The sequence below is a fragment of the Parus major genome, chromosome 2 (genome assembly GCF_001522545.3).
Source record: "Parus major isolate Abel chromosome 2, Parus_major1.1, whole genome shotgun sequence".
Taxonomy (NCBI): Eukaryota; Metazoa; Chordata; class Aves; order Passeriformes; family Paridae; genus Parus; species Parus major.
In genome coordinates, this window is record NC_031769.1 from 100,802,955 (window position 1) to 100,824,940 (window position 21,986).

Genomic DNA, 21,986 nt, shown 5'->3' on the forward strand with positions numbered 1-21,986 from the left:
TTACTGTTTCCATACATTTATCAAAAGGAATCTACTATTGCAGTATCTGGGCTTTACATAATGATAATTTCCTTTGTCAAAAGAGTAATCCAAGTGCTGAAGAGTTCAAGCAGTAGATCTTAGATGCTGATTATTCCTACTGTGGGAAAGGCAGCTCTGTAGCCACTGAAGTGTCAAAGCAGCTAGGGTTGGGGAAAACACATTACACTTCCCCTGGTGCTTTAGCAAGGGCTACTCCTAAGAGAACATGTGTTGGTAACCCTGACTGAGCTGGTGATGTCTCCATCACTGATTTTCAGGTACTAACTCTAAATTCTCAGTTTAGAAACACAAAGACCAGATCTTCTAAAACCCAAGTGATGGTAAAGGAAGCATGAAGCACTTCGCCTCTCTATCAGACCTCTGATAACTCTGATACCACTGCTTTGCCAAAGTTAATAGCAATCAAAATGTAATTAATGTGGAGAATACGACACCCAAAGAACTTTCATCAGCACTGGTAGCAGACACCAGACCTCTTGACTCCTCTGCTCCTTCCATGACCTATTTGGAAACTTTTTTATAAAATCAATTGCTATTAGATTTTTATGTCAGGAAGTAGCCTATTGGAAAGAAGTGAACAACAGAATTTCTGGAAGGGTAACTTCAAACAATTGCAAAACTACAGACTGAATACTGGTCTGAAAGGTTCTGCAGAAGTATTAAAATTACAAAACCTCTGGAAACTGGGGGGAAATTGCAGGGCAAAGATAGACTTTCATTGAACAGCCAAGTATTTTATCTGCCACCACAGCTCCACCACTCTTCAGTTCATTTCTCTTATAATGAACGTCAGCAGTAATGGCAATATTTACAAATCATCAAAACTTGCTTTAATCAGCTATTATTTAGATAAGAGAGACGGCAATAATATTCATGGTGACTTTATTGCCTTACCAGAACTGTATCTCTCTTTGTATTTAATAAAAAAATTTACAACTGTGCCATGGATACTTTTCAGAAGTTAGTATGTAGGACAAAATAAATGTCCCCTATGAAATCAAATCTACATTCTACTCATGTAAGCCTTGCAGCATCACATATTTATATGAAACACAGTAAACCAGCTAATTTATTACAAAACACAAGACAGTGATTTATTGGTCTTTTGTCACGCTGCTAGAAAATCTGGAGTCTCTTGAATTTTAGTTTCATATAGTTATGTTTTGCTACACCCTAGCAATTCTGTCCAGTCGAATGTTGCACCTGATTCCAGGCTGAACACAACCCTCTAATAATCCGGCACAGAGAAGATGGATCCCTTTTCTTTAACCTTTAATTAGTACTTAGCTACATTACACATGCTGAGGGCAAGATTAGCCATAAATGCTTCCAGGGGCACTGTACACTTTACTAGTAACCCCTGCACGTAGAAAATATGTATTTCACTCAGAACCAGCAAGTGGAAAAATATGTAGCAGAGAGGGTTGGACAGCATATAATTAAAGTTGCTTTGCATATTAGGTGAGCAGCTAAAGTAGAAGCCATCACTCTCTGTCTGCAAAGCACCTCCCAAGGTTGCTGCAGCAGAACCACAGAGCTTTGCAACACCAGGTAGGTACAGGCTGCACTTGTCCAGTGAAAAACAGGCTTTGTCTTCTGGCAGGGCTGAGACATCCAAATACAGGATCAATTTCTGAGTGGTGGTGGAGTCAACAGGAACTGAGGCTATTCAGCACTTAAAGGAATTCACACAGCAGGCTATCAGAACAGGCCTTGTTTTAGCTGTTTAATGCAATCAAATTTAAGTGGTTATGCTGAGGTTTGATGTTGGATTTATCATTCCAGGATTTTAATGCAGTGAAGCTTTCCACTGACTAGTCAAATTACTAGATATAATATATGATATTTTCTTTAAGGATATGATTTTAGGGAGCATGCTGGTTTCATTACACTATATAGCGGGGGAAAAAATATACTTAGAATCTTAAAAACCTCATCTAATACAAAGCAATCATACCCCAAACAACTAAAGCAGTGTGTTCTACTGAACCTTTCAGAGTTTTTTTCATGCTTATGTCAGCATGTAAAACTGAATACATCATCATGGACTCATGCTAACTCAAGCTCTGAGTGTTTCCTGTGAACAACACTTTCTACTCCTAGACTCCCTATCACTGAAAAGTCAACTAATAGCCATGCTTAGAAATTAATTTATTTCAGGTATGCTATAAGAACCATAATATGCCATAAATCCTTTTGCCCTGTCTGCATTTACTGAATTTGCCTTAATTATACTGTTGCCTAATTATGAAGCTCGGTCTAGAGGGGAACTTGCAAGAAGCAATGGTGCAGAAAGCAGAGGACAGTTTATTCCACTTCATGGATTTACAACTTTCTGCTACTGCAAACCATTTGGAACAGACTCTATTTGTGAGGTCATTAACATGTAAACAGTGTCACACTGAAGACGCATGGCAATGACCTACCATGCTAATGAAAAGTGATATTGAGTTTGCTAATTCAGATAAGGGTACACAGATTGCCTTTTCTCTAATGTGCAAGGGCCTGTCACAGAAATAAATGCATGGTCCTTGTTGCAATTAATTTGATTCTTGTTCTTTTAAAGCTTTACTTGTAGATTTAATTAAAGCTTTCATGCAGCACATACTTTCAGGAAGTATCTATGTTTAATGGCTTTTTCTCCTAAATTAAAGAAACGAGTGAATGTTAAGATTCAAAGAAGAACAAGAGAGCATAAAATGAAGAGCAGTGCTTAATACAGTAAGCATTACCTTGTTTGGACATAAGCAAATATGCAGTATTTATATACATTTCTTAAAATTAGTGTTACATTGCAGCTTTCATGGTGAAATAATTTTCAATTGCTTAAGATATTTTTTTTCATTTTTGAATATAAAATATTGCGTGCTATGTTTCACCCTGGAGGTGAATTTTATTTTAAAAGCTGCTATCGGTTTTAGATAAGAAAAAAGTAAACAAATAAAAACAGTGTATGGTTTTTACAAAAAAAAAATAAAAAAAATATCCCCAATTATACAAAACAATCCCCAATGCATTGCAATGTAAAAAACAATTTTACAAAAACAATCCCCAGTGCAAAAATCCCCAGTGCAAATGCAGAGCACAGAGAATGAAAATAAGGCAATTCTAAAGAAATATTTTTCAGGGTGTGACAGACATTATACTATCTGGGGCAGGGGCAAAGAAAAATGTGATAAAGAATAGGAGTAAGTAAAAGAAGGAGCAGAGTAAGAAGAGAAACCAATGAAAAAGTAAATGGCCAGGAGAACAAGGAGGCAGGCTTAAGAGCTGGGCACATTAGTGTTGAAAAAGAAGTTGGAAGGAAGACAAAAATGGTTGGGTCTAAGGAGCAAGTTAGGTATAGTAATTTTTGGACAGAGGAATGGACAAGACAGTTCCATGAATGCTCAGTGCTACTGCCTCAGAATAGGTTTATGATGCTTTGGATTCCATCAAAAGGCAGTTGAAACTGTATTTACCTATTAATAAAAATATGGTCTCTGTTCTTGCTGGGAGCATGTATTAGAACTCAATATGCAACCCATGAATTCTGTTCTCTAATTATTTTTAGAGCATGGAGTAGGTAATTTCATTGGTTTACTAACACTCTTAAAAGTTTCTCTTCTTTTGTTAGTTCAAATTATCTTATATAATCTTAGTCATATTAAAGTGCAGACATGGCTCCTCCCTGTGTGTGTAAGAAGAAAGCAAAGTCTTTCTGAACACCTGGATGTCATAACATCCAGGAAGAGATGGACAGGATCCAAGGAACAGAGCTGTAATCCACCATGTATCAAAAACATGACGATCTGACCTGAAAAAGTCACTAAGTACAAAGAATTCAGTATTTCATCTGCTTTTGAAAATACACAGTAAGCCATGAACTTAGTTGATCTGAAGTGACCTTTCCACTGACAATTTCCAAATAGGACCATAAATGGCAAAATACTATCCTTTATACCAAAAATGTACACAAAAACTATGTTGCTGCAGCAAATTGCATTATTACACTCAATAAGAACATGTTTATAAAATCCATATCAGAAGATTTTATTTTGGGCTACTGATGTCAACACAGGAGGAAAGAACGCTATCACTTTGAAACAGGAGGTGTAGAGTAGCATAACTGCCCTGAAACAGCTGATTCTCTCATTCCTGTTCAACTGTGAAATGCACAGGCTGGCAAATGTTTACCTTTGCCTTTTCTTCAGACAAGACACATGCCTCTGGTAGTTCCAAATTTTGCTTTTATGATCAGAGGAATCAGGGAATGGGAATGAAGGGGAGAAGCTACCTCCCTCTGCAGGTGAACTGAGTATAATGAAGACACCCCCAGACATTTGCTTCAATACCTCACTGAGGGATCTCAGTTCAAATGCAGAAACAGCCCTGAACTTCAGCAACTAAAAAGAAAAATAAATGTGCATCTTTATGTTCACCAGCTCAGTGCTCACAGGAGCAGATATTTCACAGCATAAGCCCTACAACACCCTGCTCTGCTCAAACTACTGCTTCTTTTTATTTGGATCACTGTGTCAGATTGGCACAGGAACTGACAGATCTGTGCAAGACTTTCTTGACCTATAGTGTCATAGATTTCTCTCTGTAGCAAACACTAAATAAATAAATAAACAAATATTACAGACTAATAATAATAATAATAGCAGTAATAACAAATCCTTTCTTGCACATTTATAAATGAAATAGAGTCATGATTCTAACATACTATGATAAGTCTCATAAAAGATATATTCTTTTGCAGCAGGCTATCTAGCTGAAGAAATGCCAGGCAGGCTTTGCTAGATATGCTAGCACACAGCACAGTCCATTCCTCTGGTTCCTTGTTTGATTAGCTTTTGTGATGTTCAGCTTCAAAGTTGATGCAATCCTCCCAGCTACACTTTGCAAGTGCAATATTGCACTGAAATTAGGAAGGACTCTCTGGTCAGAGAGAATCCTTGCACAGTCTCTCAAGTGGAAACAGAAGGTAAGAGTCATGAGGAATAGAAGAAGAAAGCACCTGAGATATGGTTCCTTATCCTCTCATGGCAGAAATAGGCAATTAGCGCAGGAAATGACAGATAAGTGACAGAAAAGAAATTTGGAAATAAATGGTGATTTTGGTCATCTAGATGTCACAGAAAGCAAATGACCATTGTTCTCCCCTTTGGGGATCTGTACTCTTCAAGGGAACTCAAGGTGTACTTTAGGTAAGAAAGGAAATGTAAGGGAGAAGTAGGAAAAGAAACCAAGATTAGAACATTTTCTTTGTGAAATTAACACTCAACAGTGATAGATGCCACCTTGAGGTGGATCATCATTAACCTGACCATAACCACCGCAGACAGGCTCAAAAAATTTATTTCAGGTGAAGCACCTCCCAGGGGATTCAGCGATAGAGACCAGATTTCAGATAACAAGCTCAAGAAAAAAAAATATCACTCAGTAGAAGCTATCACAGTACTAATGACTACAACACCTCAGTGCCCTGTGCTGGCATCTCTCAACAGACATGAACATCTTGTTACAGTTGTTCTCATCTGTACCACAGAAGTGACGAAGCCTGTGGCTTACTGGAGCTACAAAGTCTTAGGGTTAGATCCTTTGTATGACTTCTTCTACTCATTTTTCTTTATTTTCTCCTTGTCCTCCTTGAGACCAAGAGAAATACACTGCATCCTTCATCTTATTCCCTGTAGTCCCATCTTTTGCAGACATATTCTGTCAATCAGTTCAATATTTCATAATGCCATTTTGAAAACTAACACTTCAATCTTTCAGAAAAAATACAGGCCAACATAAATTATGAAGTGAGTTTTGGTCTTAATATGCAGCATAAGTTCTCTACTTTCTGTTAACACATTTGCCATCACATAAAGTGCAATGGCAAGTTTGGCTTTTAGAGAAACTGAGTTTCCAACACCATTATTACCTTGTAAAATAAATACTAATACTAATAATAAATGAAATATGAAACTCATCTTCCTATTTGTGTATTTTAAATGGAAGTATTTAAAGTAATTTTTGAGCTATCTGTGTATACAGAAATGCAATTTCAGAGTAAAACCCACATAAATAAAGCACCATTTTTTCCTGAGGGAAAAGTTTGAAACAAAGTGAATGAAAATGATTCACCTTATACTATCTTTGAAAGTATAATACAACAATGATGGCTGATAATGGCAAGATCTCAGTGCCTAGAATGACTGCTGTTGACAGCAAGCATGATTGATTTGGGAATAAAATTTTAAGAAAGCTAAAACCCAATGTCAACAGGCTAATTGAAAATTTATTCAATACATGGTTTTATAGAGGAGACAGGCCACCCTGGTAACAGTACCTCAACAAAAGTCACATGGGATGGCAACACAAATACTCAAATACAATGGTAACTTCTTAAATAGACATAGCTGTCACTATAATTTCTTTCTCTCCCAAGTATATGGATCGTGTCTCTGTGTTATATATAATAAAGACAGGCTTTTAGGCTTATCCTACAAGAGTATATGGATTCCACAGTTTCTAAAAGCAATCTCAGTATTCAATTCAAATCCCATATATTAGTTTAGAAAACAACACAAAGCTTTTAATAGCATGGAAAGAACAAAGACATCTCTAGGCTGCATAAGTATTTATTTTTTCTACAGTTACATTGTTTCCCTCACTAGATGTCTGGTACCTTCACCAAAAAAGTACTGTTCCATCTAAGGATGGAAAAACCTCCAAACCTCCCTCTCATCTGCAAATTTATTGCTTGACACTAATGGAGCACAGACAGTAATTTGTGTTGTGGTTTAGGAATGGCATTCTCCAATTTAGTGTTCCCACTGAAAGCACTCCAAATCCAAGAGACACTCCTTCACTCCCAGCTCCTCTCTCTCCCCCTGTGGTGGGCAGGAGAGCAGGACTGGAGGCACCGAAGGTAAAGCTTGAGACAAGAGCAATTTACTGGAAACAGCAATGGGACAGGAAAACAAACAGTAACAGCAACAATGCTAATGACAGGGGGTACAAGAAAGAGGCAACACAGACATGCCCCTGGAAACACCAGCCCCTCCCTCAAACGCTTCAGAAAGAGCTAATAAAATTTTAAAAAATAATTACTTACTGCTGGTCAGTGTGCTAAGGATTATTTACAATTTTTGTACAGTGAAATGGGAACGTAAGCCTTGGCTATAAAACAATATAATCAGATCCAAAAGAATCAGAAGATACAAGGAATCAGTATAAGAAATAATGACTTTAGATAAATTTTAAAAAAATTATGTCATTTATTTTAATTCAAAATAAAATCCAAATTCTGATCCTTTTTGCTATCTGTGCATAAAAGCTAGATACTGCACATCCGTACACAAAGCATACAACACGTAGCACAAAAATGTAGTTTATAATGATTGAGTAGAACACCCTTCTTGCCTTATTTTGGACACCAAATATTATCTGAAGATTTCAGTATATCGGCATTGTAGACTTTGCAACATGCAACAAACTCCTGGGACATCCCCTTGTCATATGAGTCTAGTTTACAGCAGAGTTACAGAAATCCATGGTTACTGTTGGTTACAGGATTCTGTGACACAGGCCTATGTAACTCTGCATATTTAAAGAAGCAAAGAGATCACAGGTGTAGTCTAACAGATCAAACAGTTCAGACACATTTGTGGTTTTCTGTTCAATACCCTCCTCCACCGACAAGATGCAAACATGATCTTGCTCTGGTTCCCAGGGCAGCTGTAGTTAAGAAAACAGGATTCTTTCTTATCTCCTTCTCTATTTTTGAATTACTACATTGATTTTAAATGTGAAGACTGCATATTCTCTGGAATTATCCAGAAATCGCTGTTAGGAGTTTTGACACTATTGATTTTTTTGAAACATTATTACTTTAATTATTAGGGCAATTTTTCAAATTTACTAACATTGAGCTTTCTGCCCTATGTACTAGGTCAATGGTAGTGGGACGGTGCAAATGAGCTAGAAATTAAGACTCTGTAGAGAGATACAGAAGCCAACACTGAGTATCTGCTAGTGAAGCAAGAGATCTAAACTGAGAACAGACTGCCAGGCTTCTGAGCTCAAGTTAGAGACACAAGAAAAGCATACTTAACTGGGCCCCAAACTATCAAATTCTCATGGGAAGTAGGGTATGTTTTCATGCACATTTATATGAAAAAGCTCGGTGTTTGTGGAATTAGTTTTCTTGCAGGAGGAATTTTGTCCCCTGTGTCATACACCAAGTACCAGGCAATAGAGCCTCTAGTCCTATAAAGTCTATTATTTTAGTATTTTAATATAGTATTAAGCTTTGGGATTCAGATTTCCATACAGATGATGCACTTCTGTTCTAGGGCGCCTAACTAGATGATTAGTGCTGGGACACACAAGAGCAGATTCCTGCTATTAAGATCTTAACATGATTAGCATTGTATAAGAATATTATGTAATAATTGTCTCCTATTTCCCTACTTCACCTTTCACAAGCTGAAATTACTTGTGAAAAGGCACAAAAATATAATAACATTATGCACCTAACTGCTGTGCAGCTCTGTTGTTGCATAAGTACTTAATTTCAGTAATAATCATAACATATCATTTTGATATCAAGCTCAAACTGAGGAACAGCATCAAAAGCTGCCTTCACAACTTTGCATTTTAATTTGGTATACATCCCACTCATAGCAATATACTGAAATCTTTTATAGAAAAGAACTTATGAAAGCTACAATCGGTAACTATCTGCCCAAGAATCTGGGGTAAATTGAATTGGCCAAACTATCAGCCAGCATTGTCTGGAGTAAATTCTGATGGTCCAAGCATTCAATTTGTTTTTCTTACGCTTTAATTTCCATGAAATGTAGTTGTTAGCTCCTGACAAATGGGTAATGAGCTACAAGGGTAGAATTTTTACAAAAATTAAAATCTCACATACAAAAGGCCAATGGTCAGCACAGTGGTGCTTGTTGTCGCCTCAGCAGCAGGCTTGCCTAGCCCTTTTAACCATAATTACACAACAAAATACAAACACACTTTTCCTTCTTCAGCCCATGGCATGAGGGTTTTACCCATCAGAAGATGTGTCAGGAGCAAGCAGTCATGCCAGTGCCACCTGCCATGCTGAGAACATCACTCATTGCCAGTGCAACTAATGACACCATCTCCATTCTTCCTTTTTCCCACCTGGAATCAACTGCCAAGTCAAAAGACCTGCTGCAGAGTTAATGAGCACTACAAAATTTACTCTAATCTTAAGAGTAAAACAAAAGAACATACAGAAAACTAACTATGTCCAGAAAAAAAAAAAAATAAAAAAAATCTGCAGCCTGACTGAGGCGAAAGGTAAAAAACGCACCAGATGTTATGAATGCAAGAGGGGGAGGAAAGACTGGCAGAGGTACTTAGGCCCATTAAAAAGAATTCTCAATAGCAGTACTCAACTCTTTTTTCTGTAATATCTATTGACTGGCTAACTAGTAAACACAAGATAAAATAGAAATAATTCTCTGCCAAATATGCACAGCTGTAGGTCCACCTCTGACGATTCATCAGCAGCTCTCGGCATCTGCCAATTTTTTCTTTTTAAATTTTAATTTAGGATGGATCTAGAAGTGGCAGAGATTGCAGTCTGCTAGGGAAAAGGAGCCCACAGCACACAAGGAAAGCAGCACACAAGACAATAGTAACTATTTCAGTGCATAGATCCTCACTTGGATGTTATAGCTTGCATTTACAATGACTAATCAGTAAATTTGAATATGATACTCAGTATAGAAGTGGTAAATTAGCAATGGCAGAGTACTTGAAATCATGTTTCTCAAAATATAGAACATTTTATAATCCATACCAACTTCCTCAGCTAAAAATAAAACTGTAATGAATCCTGCATTCATTTAAGATTTCCACCAATTTCAGTGAAATTGTGTGATGCGTAAACAGGTGGAGAATTTGGTCCAAAATATTTCCTTCTACTGACAGCCAATCTTGACTGCACTTTGCAGGGCTCTTACTTCCCTTCTTTTGTCAGATGGGGAACAAAACACTATGAGGTCAAAATCCCACAATTTTTGTGGGATTTTGGAAAAGTTAATCAACCCAAGCTACAAAGTTACTGAAATTGTGTCACACTAACAAAAAGATCTTTTCTTGGTGTCAATAGGGGAGTACTGAAAATAATCCTCAGATGCCCTATTCCATCCACTATTAACAGTCTCTGTGACTGCAAAACTAGGGACAAAACCTGTTTGTAATACCTAAAGAAAACATTTCAATTCAGGCATTTTCCTTTGTCTGTGGAAAAAGAGGGGAAAAAAAAAAGATAGAATCCAATCTCTCTAAATAATGAAACAGTGTTTCATTTAATGTTCCATTTGTTTCAATTTTTTTTTTACTTACCCTTGAGACATGAATCATATTAAAATATAAATTTAAATATATTTACTTATTAAGGTAAGACATGTCTTACTGTATTATATTCTTTCAACATTTTGAAGAACTACATTTAAATACTCCCAAACTAAATTTATTTTTTTAAGTTGTATTTCATGGAAAATATGTCTTTTCATCTCCGGAACAGAAAAAAAAATTGGAATAATATATATGTGGAAGAGCTAATTTTCTCTGACCTCCGCATTAATATATTGCTTTAAACTACAACTTAAAAAAATGGCACTATACATAAAGTGTCAAATAATGTAATATTAAATCTGAATTACCAAGCACATGAGCTGTTTCCATATATTGTGAAGTCTTAAAGAATTTCAGTTTTGAGGTTTGAATTTTAGTTGCTTTAATTCATTTGAAGAATTGTTCTGCTTGGTTTCTTGAAGAACAAGTTTTCAAGATAGAAAACATTTAAACATTTTTCCATAAATTCTATAAATGAATGTTTGATGCTTTTTTCAAAATATAAACTGAAAAAAACCTGTATTTAAGACGTTTGAAGAGCAACTGAAAGGAACATGACAAGCTACATATTGCATTTAAATAAAAACATTACTGAAATGAGTTCAAGAGCATGCTACCACCATACATACTTAAAAACTGGTACTAAAATTTGTCTTATGCAAGGAACACCCCAACTTCTGTAACCATGTAAAAATATCTCACAGGTTCTCATGACTTTTAAATCTGAGGTTTAAAGAAAACAGATAACAACTGGATAGCTGATTTTGCTGCTGGCCAACAGGATTATACAAGATTAAAGGCATCTCATTTTGCAACTAAGCAAGACTCCTAGTATTTTGCTAATCTATTATGTACTCCTTGTACCTGGAAAGCAAGTAGAAGTGAATAGCCTCAGAAAGGGATTTTCTAAATTCAAAGAAGAACCCTTCTCATTCATCACCTGCTGACAACAGGGAATGAAGTGAGGCTTTGAGTAAATAAAGAAGCACATAACAGTATTACTAAGGACTGAATCAAAACAAAAAATTTGTTACTTACTGAAAGTTATGCTACATCCTCATTTTTTAGTGCTCTCTCCTTTGAAATTCACTCCAGAAATGGTAACTTATGATGTTTATGCATGATCATTATTCATAAAAAAGTAGTAATATGTACACAGCAACAACTGGAAGTGCTTGTACATGTCTAACCAATGCTGTAATTTCAACAGTACAAATGAGAAACAAGCTACTAAATAGATTCTAAAATAGTTATTTAGGCATGAAAATTTCTCATTGACATGGGTATTTATACCTACCACTTCTCAATTAAGAAAATTCTTTACATAATGTTATTCAAAGGACTCTAATGCACAGTATGAGACATAAGAAACTCTTATAAAGCTAAATATTTCATTACATTATTGACCATGTTTTTATCTTGGTGAAATTTTTACAAAGTATGTTTTTATAAAGGAACTTTCAGTATTAGCATTCACTACTTAGGCATGGAACAACATGGCAGAAAGTGTGTCTCTGATGACAAAGAAGTTACTTACAGGTAATAAGTGTAGGAGTGATAGCTTCTTCTGCCATGATGGTGGAAGGATTAGGCAGTGGTGGAAAAGATGAAATGGAAGGAAAGAAAAGTCAAATATTAATGTATGAAAAATCAAGATGAAACCGAGACCTGAACTGGTGACACAAATGAAAGGTAGCAAGAATGTGTATCTGGGCATATCATGCAATGTTTCTGGAATAGACAGGTGACATATCCAAGCTCCATAACACTTTGAGCAGTACAATATATAATGCATCTCCATCTGTTAAATCAAACCACCTTAAGGTAAACCTACTAACTAATGTTAAGTATTTAATGTCTTTTCATATTTGCATACACTATACACACAAATATTCCCAATTAAAGTACTAAACCACTTCTGATTACACCTCAGCTGCATTAGGAATAAGGGTATGGAACTTCCAGGATGGTGTTAGAAGCTCACCAATACAGAATTTCAGAGTATGTTTGAAGTAGCTCCTCTTCCTATCACAGCCCTGTAGAATCTTAGCTTATCCCTTTTTTTACTTAAAGCAGTCAGTTCTGCCTTTGAAAGGACTTGCTTCCAGAGGGAAAAAATCAATGGCCACAGCTCTTTTAATATTTCAGCTTTTAAATAACCTTTTAAATTCAGAAGGAAGAGATACTTACTGTCATGCAAATAAAAAGTCTATTATTGTGGGCTAAAATTAAATTGGTGGTATTTCCCCATGTGGTAGAGATAAAAATAAGAGCCGATCCTGTATCCATGTTATTCCTGCCCAAGTGAATGCCACAAAGAACAACTTGGGAGACCTAGCACCAGCACCCTGACAAATATGGGCTCAGTCAGCCTCGTATAACCTCTTGCACAGCCAGATACTCACTTAGACATGCTCTGTGAACATGAAGTATAGAAGCCCTCCAGCTATGCTCTTCTGCTTTACATCCTTCCCTCCCTCAGTTACGAGCCCAATACAAGCAGGGCTGCAACCCTCCAGAAAGGGCAAGCTTCAACCCAAATGAATTCCATATATTGACTGCAATTAAAAGAAGGCTGGAGATCTTAAAACATCTCTGAGCATAATGTCGACTAGCATTCACATGTTGGTAAGATGAAAGACTGAAAGGAAGCATGTAGGCATTTGTAATTTTTACAGCACATGCATACAACCCTTTGACTACAGAGGAAACATGTAAACAGGCCTTGCAAAGGACTATAACTAATGTTAACTTGCCTCTGGCTACATGCTTCAGGCATCTCTTTGAAAACTAGGCTTTCATCAAATTTTCTCTCTCATCTTCTTTGTGTGAAGATGCCGCTAGAAATATTTTCCAGTTTTTATTCCCATTTTTCTGATGCAAACAGTATTGTTCAAACACAGGAGGCTACACACTGCATATTTAATCACATGGCACATCTGGAAAATGTATACCTGCTGAAGCTGAGTTTTAAAAGATAGCTAAGAATAGAGTAAGGGGCAACTGCAAAACAGTTGTAAGCCTCTGCAATCCATAGGGAGCATGGGATCAGGTCCTATCAAAGCACTTACCTGCACTATAAGCGAGCATTTGTTTTCTAGTTCAGCCATAATTACATTTCCCCCTACCTTTCTTTTCAGAATTACTCATTCTCTCACTTTGATTTAGAATCTCATGACACTGCCAACCCTGTTTCTTGCCATATGTTGCCACAAGAGAGATTTAATGTAATTAGTACAAATGTTCTCATACTTCTAAAAGATGTATAATAATTTGAGAAACAACAATAAATATAATTAATCAGTGAAGCACTGATGGTACTTATATGCAGAATTCTGCCAAATATGTTACAGAGATAAATTATTCCTTATGAAAAAAATGCTGAAAATCCAGGAACCTTATTGTGTGTAAACGTCCCATTAAGAATTTGCATAACACGAGAAAAATTGTTAGTCTCAAGCTCCAGCTATTTTTATATTGCTACAGTTGTGAGATTTTCCATATAAAAGTCCTTAAAAAACAGCACCAAGTGTTGACACTCAGGAATACCAGACACTGAAAGGAACAGGTAAGAAAAATACATTAAAATCCTGCAGAAACTGGAAGTTTTATACTTGCAAGTTTTATACAAGCTTTTCAGGCCACATGCAAAAGCACCATTCATAACTGAATGGATTTAGCTTTTTTAAGAAATATGGACAAGCTCCATTTTTCCTCCAACATAATGAATACAAACTAAAATTTCTGTCTATGTATGAATTTTTTTTTTTTCTGTTAAAAAGACCAATGCAAATATTTTGGCCAACTTAGGCCAAATTTTCTTATGAGCATGCCTCTTCAGTCACTTCCAGGTAATGAGTTATTTTATGTCAATAAACTGTCTCTGCATATTGTGACAGTATTAAGCACTTTTAACTCCTTTAGAACTGAAGATATACATTCATTTCATTAATACCACTTGTAGAATAAGGCCCCACTATACAATTTAACAAAACCAGCACTGGAGGGTGGCTGCAGAAGGACTGACCCATCAGAATAGAAACTTTTGGAACTGTATCATTACCTCAGTGATTTCTTTCATCATCTCTTTTGTAGTTAGCCTATGGGGAAAAAGCAAGGTTCAGGGAGAAGAGGCTGGAATTTTCCTTCAGCCTTATTATCTTCAATTTCTACCCTAAGTGCTTGAAATTGTTGGCAAAGGTGTGTATATAGCTGAACAGCCTGATCTGCTATCAGGGAATGGGAACAATGCATTCCCAGCCCAGCTCCACTGAGTGCAAAACCCTTCCTTCCCCACTGCCAAGAACCAAGGTCTCTGACTTAAACAGATGCCACAGTTACATACAGTAGAAACTCATGGAATGTTCAGGCACAGAGACAGATGAAAACAGAAACTAAAACCAGACAAAACAAAATAGCCTTTTTATGATCAGAAAAACACCCTTCTACAACTGAATCAGAAGCCAGCAGAATAAAATTTTAATAACTGCTTCCTTACTGCACTCCCCCTGCAGCAAGAAAATGGCAGCCCCAATGGAAACAGCTGCCACAAAAACATCTAAAGGGCTTTTAAGGAAATGTTGAACCATTAACTTACCAACTGATACAAAATATTTAAATTTAACTTAAACAGAATATAAAGAAAAAGATAAAAAAGGAAAGGAGAAAGTAAAGCAGTAAGTGTCTAATTTATGCAAGTCTTGATTTAATTGCTATTGCTTTTCCAAAGGTTGTAGCAACAGTACTCTCATTTTCACTGCTCCACTTTAAGCTGACCAAAAGATGAAGTTACTTGGTGCACTCTTTATTTTTAATGTTTTTATAAATTCCTATGCAAGTACATCAAAGAGTGGGCCTTGTCCAAGATTTAACCTTCAGGATCAGATTCAAAGTCCACTTTATTGTGGATCAATTCTGTGGAAACACATGTATTGTTTTCATCCAACTTTGTGTTAATTCTTAAGTGAGAGATACAGAGCATAACTGGGGAGAGGAAAGCCTATTGGCACTACTCTGACTTCACAGAGAAGAATAATTTCATTGATATGACCATACTGATGTTGGGAATAGCATGCAGGTTCCTAGCCTACATTACACAACACCTTTATGCAGGAATGCTAATGGATAAAAAAAGGATAGAACAGAATGGGTAAAGAACAATGAACAACCAAGTTCAGGAGAGATAAAGAGGAAAGCACTAACAGCCTTCCCCTGCCCCATGTGCCAAGTTTACAAATTTGGTTTACTTCAGCTAAAAGCTGAGTGTTCATACAGAAAATGCTTCAGCATGCATGATGTTTCTACCCTCACTAGTGACTCCAAATCATGCACTGAATTGCTAGGCCACCTAATCTCTCTAGTTTATGATATAACGACTTTAGAATACCTCACTATTATATAGTGAAATTAATAATGCTGCTTAATGACTATTAATATTTGTAGAACTTCTTTACATACTGCTTTTTTAACGGGCATATCCAAAGCACATCTGTGCCACACTGAAAACCTCCTTGAATGTTGGTCTTCTCTACTTTGCTACTGAATTAAAAGTTCTAGAGACTGATCTGTGAAAATCTGTGGTGCCTGGCACTAACCAAACAAAGAATGGTTGCTGAGTGAAATGAGGTGGCTATTTAAAGGAATGGGCTGGACAAAGTCATGGTTATCACACAAGTGAAACTCCTTTCCAGCTGCTTGACAATGGAAATAAATGGTTTGATATTAAGTTAATTAAGCACTGTGAAGCCTCAGAGAGAGTTGGCTTCATCTACTGGTGTGATCTGGAGATCAAGTACCCAAGACTCTTTTCTGTGGAAGAATGAATAACACATGGTATTTGCTTTGGGACATGCCTTGGGATAGCAGGATGTGAATGGGATTTTGCTGTAGCCAAGTCCAAACAAGACAAGTTTCAAAGCACGTAGACTCAGTGCAGTGAAACTCACCATTGTAGCCCAGAGAGTCTGCATATAATAGTGCAGAGAACAAAGTGGTTCTCGGGGGAAAGGTGCCACTGAATTACAAGGTGCTATTTTATTTTTCACTCAGACCTTTACACTAGTAAAGCTCCTGATAAAGTAAATGAAATAAAATGATCAAGTGCAGAAGTCAAACAGCACACTAGCCTGATAAGATTGTTTCCCAGAGTAGCACCTAAAAATACCGCAGAACTGCAAAACCTCTAGGGTCACACTAAGCTTGTGGCATGATTTATACGTTTTCTTCGAATGCATAATGTATACACAGTAACTGAACCAAGGTGAAACCATAGGGGCCCTCAGCAGCCTAGTGAATTAATGCACCAATAACAATCTATTGAATAATCGGTTCATCTTCTGCTTAAGTCATGAGTGTAATTGTATTCAAGATCTTCTATGCTACAGCAGATGCTTAAGAGGTTTGGGACACAATATACCCACCTCCTGAAACTCTCATTAAAGCCTAGTCACATCCTGTTACTCAAATGAACCATTCTTACTTTTTAATATTTGCTTCAACTCATTTCAGTTTGTTTTGTTCAAGGCTGCAGCATCATTCTGGGACATGTTTAAGTTATTGGTATCATTCTTTCTGTACTACCCAATGGAATTGTGTGTATTTGGCAACAGAGTTCCTGGACTTGTATTTTCAGTAGTTCCATTCCTGTCACAAGCAGGTTTATTCAAAAAACTAAAGAAGCTCACAGAATGCGCTTTTTCTCTAACAACAGAATTACTATGAATAATAATTACTTCGCTGTGGTAGACAGAAGGAATCAAGTATCCTTCTGCATTAATGCAAACACTTAGGATCTGAGCCCTCCTGCCTCTAATAATTAGATTATCAAAGAGTTTTTCTCTAGAGAATTAAGCAGGAGCTGGCATAGCATCCATTTAGCCAGAGACCCAGACACCTTATTCTCTTTGAAACCATTTGGATCATTTTGCAATGCTCTCCCTTCAAGATTAAGAATAACTTGTCTCCCTTGGGTGAATACATTCTACCTTTGGCAGAAACACTTAAGGAGAGGCTCAGAACTCAACAGAGAGAATGATGAATGCTGGTCAGGAATTGTGTGAAGAAGGATTGGCCAGAAAATCCAAGGAGCCTTCCTCCCTGCATGCCAAGTGCTGTGTCTGGCTCTAGGGAGGAGCTGGGGAGTTCAGCTGTTAAAATTGAAGGTATGAATGATGCAAGAAATTGGAAGTGGGAAGAAAAAAAGTACTGCAAAGTCAGAACAGATTTCAACCCTGCTACACTGTACTTTATTGAGCAAACTTGGTTACTGGGTCAACTCCATTGCCCCAGTCAGACTCACCCTGGGGCTTAAGTCTCAGTCTCTTCTGTACGGTAGCTTTTGAGTGCTTTACATACCTCTTGTCATGACCTAGCCCCCAGCCCTGGCCACAGTTTGCCTTTCTCTCCAAAGAGCCCTTCTAACTCATGGCCCTGCTTCTGCCTTCAAGGAGAGTGAAAAGCAGCTACTTCTGTTGCCTGCCCTGAGGCACTGTCAGGCAGCTGCCTCCTTTGCTGTGCACCTCCACTGCTCAAATTCTGGAAGAAATGTGGGCAGCTCAGGGGTTTGGACTATCTCAGACCTGCCAAACTAGTTAACATACAAAGGGTCAGGATGAGCCAAATCAGGCCAGGATTCCTCTCAAAGGAAAAAAGGGGATAATTCAAGGCAGTAGCAAGGAGGTGAGGGGTTATGGGACACGGTAGGGAGACTGTGGCAGAGGTGGAAGGAGAATTTGTCACTCAGCCCCTTTATGCAGCACTCACAAATTCCCAACCCCACCTCTAAGAGCTGCAAATCTCACATTGCTCATTATAGAAGCTAAAACCTTAATTCTATTTGCTAATTAATTTCTCTCAATCTAGACTAAGCTTCTAAGATCATATGGGTTTTTTTCCTTATCTGTGCCACTTCCCTAGCTATATTTTTCCTGTTACTAATTTACCTCTTACAGTGTTGAGAAAGGCAGTTTTAAAAGCCTTACACTTCCAATAATGTAGCAGTTCTCAAATGATATTCAAAGCAAAACAATCTCAATGCATGAGTGTGTTGAACCAGCATTTGGAAACATTCAGCACCATTGTAACATTTTCCTTTGTTTTCAGGGAATGAAGTTTATGCAGAACAATACAGACCTCATTCTTAGCAGAAATTACCTTAGCTCTAGCTCTTGTTTGACTAAGGATTTCTTTTACATGCAAGAATGAAACTACACCTAGCTTCCAACTGATCTGTTGAATAGGGTGGAGACTCACACAGGACAAGATACTCTCCTGTTATTAGAGTCCATCATGCAGTACTGGTGTAAGAAGTGCTAGAACCATTAACCTTGAGTTGTTATATATGAAACAAAGACACAAACATTGATTCTCAGAGGGTACGAAGGTGGCTGGACACTTTTACCAACAGCAAACTGAGTACTGCCGTAGGAGATGCAATATGAATATGGACATAGGAAACATCCACTAATTGCTCACCTTTTCTTCATTACCAGCACGACCCCCAAAAATATAATGACGAACAGCAAGATGCCTGCAATGACTCCAGCAATTTTAACGGTGTGGTCTGTCTGCTTCTCAGGCTCCGGGTCTGGTTTTCGAGTGGCAGCCCCTATGGAATCAATAAAAGAAAAAGAGGAATGAGAAAAAGAATAAAGAATTTTGATGTTTGTACCCTTACTCTACTAATGTCATTAATCCTAGCCAGGGCCAACTGATATCAATGCTTGGTCTTTTAAGAAAAAATCCTGTTTTCATATTAATTGTCAGGAATAGAATTATTTATATTGTTCCAAGACATTCTGCAGGACCACAATACAGGTAGGATACCACTTCCAGCCCTGACCCTTTGCAGAAGCCTCTTCACAGATTCAAAAATTTCTGTATTTTTATTATCTGTGCTGGCTCCCTTTTCTTCCATTTAGAAACTTGCTAACAACACAATAACTATACTAAGCCTTTATCCAAATTTGATTTGCTGGAACATTTTCCTCAATTATTTTTCATAAATGAAGCTGTAATTCCATAACATATTAGCTTAAACACCTGGAAAAGTGAGATAAGCTCATTTACCATGCATTTTACCCACAATTGTTTTTTTACACAATAGACTTTTTTTTTGCCTTTGGAAATCTAAATCTAGGTCACATCTGGTAGGAAAAAAGACTCCTTCTAAGCAATTTATTCACAAAGTGGGAAGCAGCTGATGATCACACCACTGGCACCTACATTTAATATCTGTTTAAATGAGATAACCAGTGCCTTACAGCAGCTACTGTCTTAGCTCTTCCAGCTTCTCCATTTTAAAAAAATAACATCGTTTGTACTGTTTACTGTATAATGTGATGGAACGTCAAATCCATGTCTGATGAAATATCCATTTCCCCTACTAAATGAGTTCAGGATGAAAAATGTTAAGGAAGCAACATTCAATTCACTAAGCTGATTTTATTTTTTTATGGATTTCCATTTTTTTTTTTTAATCAAAATGTGTCAGCATTCATCATTTGAGGCACCATGCCATAAAGTGGACACAGGGATTCGTTTTCCTGCTATAGCTTTTTTGGGAAGGGAGAAGGAAGAGTAAATCCTAAGTGAATTGTAATCTTTTAAGACCACACTCTTGTGTCACACTAACTGGGTTTCAGAGAGGATTCTGACAGTACCAACTATAGTTTATTTGTTTCTTCACTTTCTCTTTCTGGAAAAGAAGCAAATTAATGGCCAATTTACTTGAAGTGCTATTTTCTGAAAAACAGAATGAAAACATTATCAATGTTTCTTCTCAATTTTAACCAGGATATTCTAAGATGAAGAGTAGTTCTGAGTGCCCACACTTTTTTTACACTTTTGGCCTACATCTTCAAAACTCCTTTCCAAGAGGAATGCCAGAAAAACCTGCCAGAAAAGGTGATAACCATTAATCAAAACATATCTAGAGCTAACTGAAGGAACCAGGTTCTTTGGAAAATCCTGGCCAAGGTACTTGACAGGAGTGCTAAATCAGAGAAGATGATGTGCTTACTGTCCCTGTGCCCAGTCCCATAAGAATAATAGTTTGAAAGAAATACACACACGCACATTTTTCTGAATTGTTAAAATCCTTACTTTGTATGAATAAAGGATGATTCATACTTTGTATGAGTAAACAGTTCTATTTTTCTTTTCCTGTATTATATACAAATATTTTTTTAAAACTCTATATTGCTGTACTCTTCACAGAACTCAAAATTGCAGTAGATATTTAGAAGACATCTAGAGCATGTTCATGCAAAAAGCAGCTGTTGAGCTGAACTTGGCCAACAGGAAGCAGTGAATCAAGTATGAAGCAAATGGTAAGACATAAGAAGGACTCCAAAGCTCTCCAATCTAATACCCAAGAAAGAAAGAATGTTAAGTCAATAGCAAGTAGTATCTTTTCAGATGCAGCTTCTAAGACTGGTTCCTTCCAGAGCCTATTCTTCATTGTCTCCTTCAGGCTACCCCAGCCAACTGGAATACTCATCAGTAATGACTTGCTAAAAACAATTTCTGCCTTATGGTTTCATTCCTTTTGTTAAGGCTTCCAGCATTAGTTTTGAGAATATGAGTGCTAAACAGTGAAATTAAGTAAAGGCAACCATTTCTGGTGCTATCCTATGTGCCCATCAGTGTCATGTCTCTCCTTAGCAGCTCATGGTCCCCAGCTCAGTGGAACCAGCTACACTTACACTACACAGAGGAGATAGTATCAAAATCATATTCAAAGCACACACGTTGTCTGCATAGGATGGAGCACAACTTTGATGAAATGCCTTCCATCACACAAAGCATTATCCTGTTGGGACTACTGAACAAGCTGGCGAATCCGCCACTAATCCAAAATCTCCAGAGCCTAGACAGGAAGTGGCACAGAGCCCAACACCAGGACATTTGAACTCCCATATTGCATCATTTATTGATTATCCAACTGAGGAATCGTCTCAAATTGCCTATGAAAAGAAGTGTAATGCCAAGTTAAAAATAAAGTACAGTTTCTCACAGTGATGGACTCAGCATTGCTTACAGGTTATCTTAAACTAGAAGCATGATGCTTAACAAGCCTTTTAAATTTTAATTAATGACATTCATTATGTAAGTATCCTATCATTAATTATTATAAAATAATATTGGCATTCTCTCAATTCTCCTTTATTTCCATTCAGCAGCTTATTTATTTGCTGACAAAATGTTGTTCTTAGTGGTTTCCAAAATCCATTTGGGTAAATGTAAAGAACTTTCATCTTTCTTGAACATCCCTTGAGTCTTTTACTATTAGAAATTTGGGATTCCCATTCTGCATTTTATTTAATGCTGTTTATTCATTTAACATACCTCAGTTTTTCTACAAATGGATTTCAGAAAATTGCTGTGCTCTAATCCACTCTTCATACCCCTTAGCATTCTGTTTGATTTTATTTCAACATCAGATGGACACTGAAAGTTTTTTACAGTGTATTATTTACAGTGAAACATGCATCCCTTTCTTCAGTGCAGCCTTCAGCTTTGAACCCTTTACAAGTTAAAAGCCATTCAAACTTATATTTTAG

At 37.0% G+C, this 21,986-nt stretch overlaps 1 protein-coding gene across 11 annotated transcripts in view; it reads right to left on the reverse strand.

Moving 5' to 3' along the window:
- Positions 1-21,986, reverse strand: part of PTPRM (protein tyrosine phosphatase receptor type M) — a 441,320-nt gene that overhangs the window by 134,547 nt on the left and 284,787 nt on the right. For 6 of the 11 annotated variants that reach the window (XM_015618486.3, XM_015618485.3, XM_015618483.3 and 3 more), the window contains one exon: positions 18,898-19,030. In XM_015618486.3, the coding sequence (XP_015473972.1) occupies positions 18,898-19,030 (133 nt within the window). Of the gene's footprint in view, positions 1-11,962; positions 11,993-18,897; positions 19,031-21,986 lie in introns of all 11 variants that reach the window. The other 5 variants (XM_015618484.3, XM_015618479.3, XM_015618477.3 and 2 more) reach the window with 1 other exon arrangement.